Genomic DNA, 10649 nt, shown 5'->3' with positions numbered 1-10649 from the left:
GGCGAACCCTGCGTGCTTGGAATACAAAGGAAATGGCACAGTCTGGGATGTTCTTCTCTCTTCTCACTCCCCCTGTTCTTCCTATTTTTCATCTCTAACATGACCTGGCCGTCACTCTCTGTGTGCCGCCTTTGCCCTGTAGTAGAAGGAACCCTTCTGTTAGCATATTGATGTAGTCTTGCACCAGATAAGAAGCTAAATGACTTGAATGGCTTGATAAAGCCCATGTGGCCAGGAAGTGGCCGGTCGCATAATATTCTGGACTCTAAATAGTGTGCCTTTGACACGTTTGTCATTGTCTTGCTGAAGCAGGCAGAGCTGTCTGTGCCCTGCCTTCCAGAGCTTTCTGTGCTCATGGGCACCACAGTCCTGCCTCTGGGCAGGGCCCACCCTTACCTGAGATGTGTGTGTGGCTGACCTCTTGGGAAACCCTGAAGCCAGAGTCGGAGGCACCCCATCATTTTCTAGGAACAGGAATAACTGGAGAAACAAGTCTTCCAAAGTGGCTCCACCTTTTGAGGTAACTGGGAGTGCCTTTTCTTGGGGTGACTCACTCAGGAGGGTCCCCGATTGTGTGCTTAAGGAGTCCTTTTCTCTCCTTTTATGGTAGTCTGCAAATAGCAGAGAGAAGCCCCTTTCTCTGGATGCTCCCTGGGTGCCTCCCTATGGCCCTGCTGCTGCCGACTGCTTTAACACATTCTTCTGTCCCTGCTGTTTAGATGCCGTGTTGTAGGAGCCTGTTGCTAGGGTATGTTCTGTTGTGTCTTCCACCACCTTTAAACAAGCAGCTCATGTTCTTTTCTCTCCCCTGGAATGGATCACTGTGTAAGCCTTTTTCATAGGTTAAGAATCCAGGATTGCCCCCAAATAGGCCAGACCCACCCCCACTCCCCACTCTCAGGCATCAGGTCTCAGGTGTCAAGGGTGAAAGGTCACTGGGGCCCCCTCAGCTCCACTCTGAGTGACCTGGAGCCTAAGCAAACATTTCCTGCCTTCTGCAGTGTCCTGGAGAGGCGGGTCCTCTGCCTGCAGCAACTTCCCTCCCCGGGGGCGCCGGGAACTCCCCCAGTCTTCAGTGGAGAATGCAGAGACAGTTTATGCCCTCTGAGTTCTATTAGGGCATAATGACTCGCAGCTTTAAATGCAGATGGAAGCTATTAAAAGCAGTGAAAGCTATTCTTTTTTTTTTTTTTTTCTTTTTCTGTATTGCCCTTGTGGAAGTAGGAAAGTGACAGGGTCTTTGAAGTTCGCAAAGGCTTAAGTGCGCCTTGGCACACCTCTTGGTGGAAGGTGTTTAGTGCATCCCAGGAGGCAAGATTGAAGCTGAGGCCAAAGCAGGCAAACCTGAGGTTCTTGGGCAGGCACTTACCTGGGCTGGAAGGCCTGGCTCTGCCTTCGAGTACAGAACATGAATGCAAAGCAGCAGGAGTAATAATGATGATGATGACGATGCTGGCACCCACTGACATTTATGGAGTTCATTAATAATGTTCCTGGTACTATACAAAGTCCTTATTGACATACGTTATCTCATTAGTCCATTCTTTCCTAATCCTATGAAGCAAACACTTTATTGATCCCCATCTCACAGGTGAAGAAATGGAAGTTTAGAGATACTAAGTTCTGAAATAAACAGGCCAGGCACGGTGGCTCACACCTGTAATCCCAACACTTTGGGAGGCTGAGGTGGGCCGATCACGAGGTCGGGAGTTCGAGACCAGTGTGGCCAACATAGTGAAACCCTGTCTCTACTAAAAATACAAAAGTTAGCTGGATGTGGCGGTGTGCACCTGTAATCCCAGCTACTCAGGAGGCTGAGGCAGGAGAATCGCGTGAACTCGGGAGGTGGTGGTTGTAGTGAGCCAAGATTGCGCCATTGCACTCCAGCCTGGGTGACAGTACGAGACTCCGTCTCAAAAAAAAAAAAAAAAAAGAAACTTAGGTTTGGTCTCTGCCCCCATTTCCTGGCACCCAACAGCTCTTAGAACCCCCAGACTCTGAAGTGATAAGCGTCTGAATGCCGATGAGATGACTGGGTGACTGAGGGGGCTCCCGAGAGCCTCAGGATGGGGGCTAGTTGCCAAGGGAGCCAACCCTATGATTAAAGGGTTTGACTTCCAGTCCCATCTCCCCAGTCTCCTCCAGGGAGGGAAGTGAGGCTAAAGGTTGAGAGGCTCACCAATGGCCAATGATGTAATCAATCATGCCTGCATGATGAAGCCTCCATGTAAACCCAAAAGGCGTCAGGCGCGGTGGTTCACACCTGTAATCCCAGCACTTTGGGAGGCTGGGGTGACAGGCAGATCATTTGAGTTCAGGAGTTCGAGACCAGCCTGACCAATATGGTAAAACCCTGTCACTACTAAAAATACAAAAAAAATTAGCCAGGTGTGGTGGCACATGCCTGTAGTCCCAGCTCCTTGGGAGGCTGAGGCAGGAGAATTGCTTGAACCCAGGAGACAGAGGTTGCAGTGAGTCGAGATCGCACCACTGCACTCCAGCCTGGGAGACAGAGTGAGACTCCATCTCAAAATAAACAAACAAACAAACAAACAAACCCAAAAGGCTGGGCTTCTGGGAGCTTCTGGATTGCTGAAGGAGTGGAAGTCCCTGGAGGGTGTGCACCCTGCACCTGGAGAGGGCATGGAGGTGTCACTTCCCTCCCACATCCCTTGCCCTGTGCATCTCTTCCATCTCCAAGTAGGGAGTGTCAGAATTGAGTTACATTTTAGGACACCCAGCTGATGTTGGAGAATGGCTTTGTGCAAGTGTTCTGTGTTGTGTGAGTATAAGACAAAGAAAGTTTGTTTTTCCTATTCATAAGTAAATTTGCCCAAATTCTCAACTGCTAAGTAAAAAAAATGTGGACTTCCCACCTGGCCATCTGGCTCCAACCCTGCACTGCCTATGAGGCTCTTGTGGGGTCAGCCTGGGCTCAACTCCATTGATGAACTTGGAAACACGACTTGATTGTGTCACCTGTACATTTGAAATAATAATCATGTTTACCTGTGTTGACAAAAGGAGTCAAACTCTAAAATATTTGAAGATATTCATCCTGAGCCAAATATGGGAGACCAACGGTCTGTGACACAGCTCTCGGGAGACCCTGAGAACATGTGCCCAAGGTGGTTGGGGTACAGCCTCGTATACGTTTTAGGGAGACATGAGACATCAATCAAATACATGTAAGATGTAATTTGGTTTGGCCTGGGAAGGTGGGACAACTGGAAGCCAGGGCTTCCAGGTCATAAGTAAATTCAAAGATTTTCCGATTGGCAGTTGGTTGAAAGAGTCAAGTTATTGTCTAAAGACTTAGGAACGTCTGAGTTAAGATAAGAGGTGGTGGAAACCAAGGTTTTATCGTGTGGGTAAAGCCTCCAGGGAGGAGGTTTTGGAGAGAACAGATTGTAAATGTTTCTTATCAGACTGAAGGAGTCTGCTGTATCAGTAATTCCAAAAGGGAGGAGGTTATAATGAGCCATGGCTGACCCCCCCTTCCCATCATGGCCTGAACTACTTTTTCAGGTTAACTTTGGAATGCCCTTTGCTGAGAGGAAGAATTCATTCAGATTGTTGGGGGTCTTAGGACTTTATTTCTGGTTTACAGCTAGTATGGGTATGGCAAGGATGGTGTGGGGTAATCCACAAAATGCTTGAAATGGTGAGCAGCATGGCATATGTGCTCACTGTATTTTTGCTGACTCATGCTGACTGCAGCCCCAGGAGGGCATGGGCTCAGCGCTGACTCCTCATGCCTCCTGGCTGGTTTCTGAGATCAACCACAGGGGTTAAACTTCTTTCCAGGGAAGAAGGGCGGGGATGTCAGAGCCGGAGAATGCCTGGGTCCTTCTCTATGCATTGGGCTCCTTCCTCCTTAATTCTCTGCTTTCCACTTTTTAGGCTGAACTCCAGTGTACCCAGTTAGACTTGGAGCGGAAACTCAAGTTGAATGAAAATGCCATCTCCAGGCTCCAGGCCAACCAAAAGTCTGTTCTGGTAAGACCAGCCTGGGTCAGCCAGGCCCTTCTGGGGGTGTGGGACATGGTACTGCATGCCTAGCCTCCATTCCTGTAGGTTCCTCGGGGTTTCTCCACAAATGAGAATTGTAGATACAGTTGACTACACCATGGGGTAGCCTCACCTTGATGTCAGGATTTGTTATGAAATTAGTTTAAGTTTTAAACCTGGCAAGTGATTTGCTTTTTAATAATATAAATTAGAACCAAGATGAATCCTATAATAACAACATTCTTATTTCTACATTTGCATATGCTGTCTTGACAGGGTGTATGTGTGTGCGGGGCTGGGTGTTTAGTCAGAGGTCCAGAAATTATATGTAATCTTGGCTTCTTCCATTATATGAGTCTCACCAGTCCTATGACCTGGCAACTGGAAAAAAGGAGTTGAGAACTCAGGATTAGTGATGGTATTTGAGAAGGCCATGGTGTGCCAGGCTAAGTAGGCAGTAAGTGGTCTTCAGGTGGACTCTGAGGAGTTCTGCAAATGCCTCTCATCAGTGGCAAGCCAGTAACCACCACTCAGAAGAAAATGCAGAACAGCCTGGGCGCAGCGGCTCACACCTGTAATTCCAGCACTTTGAGAGGCTGAGGCGGGCAGATCACTTGAGGTCAGGAGTTCGAGACCAGTCTGGCCAACATGGTGAAACCCCGACTCTACAAAAAAATACAAAAATTCTCCAGGCATGGTGGTGCGCGCCTGTAGTCCCAGTTACTCAGGAGACTGAGGTAGGAGAATTGCTTGAACCCAGGAGGCGGAGGCTGCCATGAGCCAATTTTGCACCACTGCACTCCAGCCTGGGTAACAGAGTGAGACTCTGTTTCAAAAAAAGAGAGAGAGAATGCAAAACACCTACCCTATGGAAGTGAATCAGCATTGTCATCTTTATATCCTGAGAATGAATGATTCCATCCATCCTCCATCCATCCATTCGTCTACCCCTAATGCATGTATTCATTTCAACTTAAATTTTCACCTCCTGGGTGTTTACAACCAACTAGCTACTGAAGGATGAAATACCTCTTTCTTACCCACAATATTTTATTAAAGGAAGAAAGAGAATTATCCCTTTAAAGCCATATAAATCTTCAGAGATAATGGATTTCCAGGCTCAAGATAACCTGTAGAACCACATGGAGGGTCTTGTGTTTCCCAGCTCTTTAATTTTCAGACACTTTGATCCCTCCTCAGTTCTCATAAGTACATGACGACCAGGGGAGGTCGTTATTACAATAGCTACCATGCACAAGGGGGATGAAGATGACAAGACTTGTCTAGGGCTATCTAGATTGATGGAACGGGAGAACCTAGAGTTGTTGCTCCCTTGACCTAGGAATGACTCAGTATATTGACAGGCATGTACACCACCCTCAAATCTTTAAACCATTACCTGCTGGCTCCTTGGATGTGTTGAGGCCTCTCCTCTCTGTACTATTTCTGCTTTAGTAATGCAGTAAGTAATGCCCTTTGCACATTACATTTACATGCAAGAAAGAAGTGTTTCTCAATGGGAAGGTTTAGGAATGAGAGGCCAGGCCACAGCAAAGTCAATCTCAATCCACCAATATCATCTGACGCCTCCTTTCCACCATCCTTCCTCAGGATGGCCTCAGTTGGGGCTGGGGGTGAGGATTTGGATCCTGAGTTTGTCTTTAGTCTCATGCCTCTTAGTCTTGTGGTATCATGCTTCTATGAGGAACCTATGGGTCGTAATTGTAGGCAGGATTCTGCTCCTTTCCTACAACACCCTCATGCTGGTTCCCATGCTGTGTCCTGCTCCTGCTTTCTGGAGGTGATCGGGAGTGGGCAGTGCAGGCAGGGAGTACTCTGTGGCCTCTGTGAGTCGTAGAGCCTGGACACCTGGAGCCTGAGTGGACATGAAGGGTGAGTAAGCCGGGGAACTAGGACACATTAGCTAACACAGAGCCTGGATCAAACACTACCACCACTATTTGCCCCTGCTCCCAAATGGTTATAAGCAAAACTCTCCTGTCTTCTGAGGTAGATTTCTTCATCGTTACTTCTTTGCCATATGGAAATGTAATTTGACTTTTACATTTAAATCCAGTCGTGATTAATATCTCAGGATTTACAGTATTTACAGTGTCAAGGAGGCAACACCTGTAAACAGTTGGTTCAGGAATTGCTGGGAGGCTTGACCTCTTTCCCTCTTGGTTGCCTGCTCAGCAGCAGCCTGTATATTTAGTCCATTATGGGCATAGGATGTTCCCCTAACTGGTGCCCACAGTGAACAAGTGGCTAGGCCCTGTCTCTCGTCGGGTCTTGGGAGGGGGCCGAACTTAAAGGTCCTTCCCTGCAACGTCCCCCCCAGCCACAGCCCATGGGCTGAAAGAAAGCTCAGCTGAACTCCTCGTGTGCCTCCCCAGCTCGTCCTAGTGAATGTGCCAGGGCCCAGAGGGAGAGGTCGGGCTGTGCCAGCTAAGTGCTATACTGCAGACACATGGATCCCCAACCCTGGGCCCTACTTCGAGGCAGTGTGGACTGGTGGTCAAAGGGATGGACTCCAGAGACCAGCAGTCTGGGTTCAAACCTTGGCTGTGTGATCTTGGGCAAATCAGTCCATTTATCACTGTCTCAGTTTCCTTATTTAAGAAATAGAGACCCTAATAGCACCTGCCTTTTAGGGTTGCCAGGAGAACAGTGCCTGGCACATAGTAAGAACTTACTACATGTTGGTTGTTTTTATGATTGTTATATAATTAGAAGAGTGACCAGGCTGGCAGCAGAGGGTCCTCATTCCCAGGAGAGTGGGAAGAGGGAGAGAGGTGAGGTGTCAGAGGGCTGCAAAGCCTATGCCTGGCAGAACCCCAGGCAGCAGGTTTGCCACCTGGGGGGCCTGGGTGGGGCCCAGGTAGCTTTCCTGGATCTCAGGTCTTCACTCTTCAGATGGTGCTCTGAGCCTCCCATCCACAGTCCAGAGCCCATTCTCTGCCTGTCTCCTTCTCCACTATTGTCCCCACCTGCAGTCTCTCTGAGCGGCTGGTTCAGGTGCTGCTATTCTCCTCCCAAGGGTGAGGGCCAGCCCTGAACAACAGGGCTCTGGTTTCCCAAATCGCCTCTCCTGCTGCCCTGGCTTCTCAACACCATCACCTGTCTAAAAGCTTTTCTTGGTGTGGACTGGAAGAATTTGGATAAAGTCTACCATCCCCACTCTTCCTTAATCCTGTTACCACAGTTTATTTGCTCCCAGCTCTGTCCAGCTACCTAACCTCAAGGAAGCCAACAGGTAATGGAAAAGTTGGCATAAAAATGAGAATGTAGGCCGGACGTGGTGGCTCACACCTGTAATCCCAGCATTTTGGGAGGCCAAGGCAGGCAAATTGCTTGAGACCAGGAGTTTGAGACCAGCCTGGGCAACATAGTAAGATCCTATCACTACAAAAAATACAAAAATTAGTTGGGCATGAAGGTATGCACCTATGGTCTCAGCTACTTGGGAGGCTGAGGTGGGAGGATCATTTGAGCTTGGGAGGTCAAAGCTGCAGTGAGCCGAGATTGTGCCACACCAACCTGGCAACAGAGGAGACTTTGTCTCAAAAAAAAAAAAAGAGAGAGAGACAGAGAATGTAGGGAGATTGTCTGTGTCTTCCCACCATCCCCCTCCAGTAGGGATAACCCTTGCTTTCTTTGCCCTGCTTATTCTTCCCTTTGCCACCAGACTGAAGACTGATCAGAGACCAGTCATTCTCGTGGACTGAATTCCTGAGCCAGGCAGAAGACCTCCTATCTGGTGTCATCATTTTTTCTTCCCATCTCCCTCCAAACCTCTAGGCTGCTACCCAACCTGGGCCCAGAATCCAGTCCTTTCTGAATCCTCTCCTTACTGTGCTCCCCTTTTTGATCCGGGTCTCATTCTCCTCCCTCTTTCCTTCCTTGCCAGGGATGGGAGGTGCCCCTGAAGCCTCTGCCCAAGGATATCTGCTGTTTGACTCACTTTGGAGCCCTGATGTTCAGAGCTGGCCCTGAACATTGGGAGGAGAAAGAGAAAACAGCACCTGGAGGGGTGCTCAGAAAGTCTCAGATGGGATAGAGCTGGAGTGCAGTGCCTCGATCTTGGCTCACTGCAAGCTCCTCCTCTCAGGTTCACGCCATTCTCCCGCCTCAACCTCCCGAACAGCTGGGACTACAGGGGCCCACCACCACGCCCAGCTAATTTTTTGTATTTTTAGTAGAGACGGGGTTTCACCGTGTTAGCCAGGATGGTCTCAATCTCCTGACCTGGTGATCCGCCCGCCTCGGCCTCCTAAAGTGCTGGGATTACAGGCATGAGCAGCCACCATGCCCGGCCGTCTGCACCAATTCTCAAGAATACCAGAGAAGAGGAAACCTTCAGAATTTGGAAGGATATTGTAAACATGATATTGGTCGGAGGCATTCACAGAGGATGCTAACCATGCAAAAGAGTCCACATGCATATGCCCTATCGTTCAAACCCTTAATGTTTCTCACATGAGTTTTCTTTTATGTTTTATTTGAATGTCACATTCTGTTCTGCATATACATGCTTGTCCTGGAATTGCTTGGGTGCCATGGTCATCTACACCGTAAACATTTTGTGGTGATTCTGTATAGAGACAGTATCATCTTAGACATGCATTTGGCTCTGATGGACTCAGTGTTCAGTTTAACCAGGCATAATGAAATGCTAACTCATGCTGATTATACCAAAAAAAAAAAAGCCAAATTCTTTACCTCTTGAAATATAACTATCAAGTAGACTGAGTACACGCATTGCTCTGGTAGGAAAATCAGTTTCAGAAACTTGATTAACAATCCCAGAGTGTCAGGGTTGTGAGGGATCTCAGAGGTCATAGAGGAATTCACTCATCAAATGGATGAGGAGACCAAGTTAACAAGTAAATCCTTTTTCCAGGAACCTGGAATTCACATGAGAATAAAGGATTCCTTTTACAATAGGGAACTGCTCCCTAGTATATGTTTCTCGAGCTGACGTTTCTGTATGTTGAGCTTCTATCAAGTTGGATGCCTCACTAAGAAGTGCTTGGCTGCCTTCCACCCCATCCCCCCACCAGGTGTCGGTGTCAGAGGTCAAAGCAGTGGCTGAAATGCAGTTTGGGGAACTCCTTGCTGCTGTGAGGAAGGCCCAGGCCAATGTGATGGTCTTCTTAGAGGAGAAAGAGCAAGCCGCGCTGAGCCAGGCTAATGGCATCAAGGCCCACCTGGAGTACAGGAGTGCCGAGATGGAGAAGAACAAGCAGGAGCTGGAGAGGATGGCGGCCATCAGCAACACTGTCCAGTTCCTGGAGGTATGGGGGGTGAGGGAGCGGAGGCATCCCACAGCTGCCTCACGAAGCACCCTCGCTTTGCTAGGCCCATGGCCATCTGTGAATGGAACTGTTTTTTGTTCAGTGCTGTGCACAGGGAGCTGTGGGAACAGAGAGAAGCAGATTCTTCATTCAGCAGAGTATAGGAGGGGTAGGGAGGGAGGACTGCTCAGAGCAGGGAAGCTTGAAGCAGGTCCTAGAAGATGAGTCAGGTTCAACGTGCAGTATGTTCCAGGTAGAGGGAACAACACAGGCAAAGGCAGAGAGGTTTGAGGAAGCACAGCTGACTTGGGGAACCAAGGTATTTTAACAAGGGTGGAGCCTGGGGTGCTGGGTGCAGAGTGATGAGGCTGGCACGGCCAGGCAGGTGTCTGGCTGGGAAGGGCTTCAGATGGGAGAGTGATGAGAGTCAGTGAGTATGTTTTATAAACCGCTCCAGCAGTCCACTGCATGGAGGTTTGCTTGGTAGGGATGAGACTGGAGCCCTGCTGCTTTTCAGAGAGGGCTGTGGCTGGAGTAATTGAGGAAGGCTCAGAAGAGGAAATGCTTTTCATTACAGTATATCATTAGACATTAAACTGTAAGCCATTGGAACCAGGAAATACTTTTCATTACAGTGTATCATTAGAAATTAAAATGTAAGCCATTGGAACCAGATCTGAAGAACATGTAACCTTTCAGGGAAGGAACACTAGGTTGGGGGTAAACTACAACATCCTGAATGGGTCACTAAACAGGTCTGTAACAGCTCTTAACATCCCTGGGTCTCAAATTTCTCATTTATCAACAAGCCCACTGGAGTATATAATTCAGACGCCTCCATCCAAGCTCTGATATTCTGAAATACAATTTTTTTCTTGCTTCCATTTGTGAAAAAATTCTTTGCTAGTTACAAAAACAAATGTTTATTGTGAAAAACTTGGAAAATACAAAAAAAGAAGAAAAAAATTATCCATAATCCCAATACACAAATACAACATAATTAACTTTTGAATGAGTAAAAGAGAAACAGAGACAGATAGACAGAAACCCCAACAGAGTTTCTCTCTTTCTGTCAGTTTCTTTGCTTTTCAATCTCAAAACACAAAGAAAATATGAACAACCATTTAATAGCCATTTGGCTTCCCACTTCACAAGTTTCCCTTAAGATCTACCCAAAGAGTATACAAATTATTTCTCTTTTCTCCTTTTGTAACTTTATTTATTTATTTATTTATGTTTTGTTTTTTGAGATGGAGTCTTGCTCTGTCACTCAGGCTGGAGTGCAGTGACGCGATCTTGGCTCACTGCAACCTCCTCCTCCCGGATACAAGCAATTCTCTG

The 10649-nt window shown here is 47.8% G+C and overlaps 1 protein-coding gene across 3 annotated transcripts in view; it reads left to right on the top strand.

Annotated features, from left to right (window-relative positions):
- TRIM16 (tripartite motif containing 16) overlaps positions 1-10649 on the top strand; it is a 59599-nt gene that overhangs the window by 42857 nt on the left and 6093 nt on the right. For all 3 annotated transcript variants that reach the window (XM_011995304.1, XM_011995303.1, XM_011995302.1), the window contains 2 exons: positions 3904-3999; positions 9075-9308. In XM_011995304.1, coding sequence (XP_011850694.1) covers positions 3904-3999; positions 9075-9308 — 330 coding nt within the window. The remainder of the gene's footprint in view (positions 1-3903; positions 4000-9074; positions 9309-10649) is intronic.

The sequence above is a fragment of the Mandrillus leucophaeus genome, unplaced genomic scaffold, assembly GCF_000951045.1.
Source record: "Mandrillus leucophaeus isolate KB7577 unplaced genomic scaffold, Mleu.le_1.0 Scaffold480, whole genome shotgun sequence".
NCBI classification, from domain to species: Eukaryota; Metazoa; Chordata; class Mammalia; order Primates; family Cercopithecidae; genus Mandrillus; species Mandrillus leucophaeus.
This window is presented reverse-complemented; position numbering and strand designations above follow the sequence as displayed.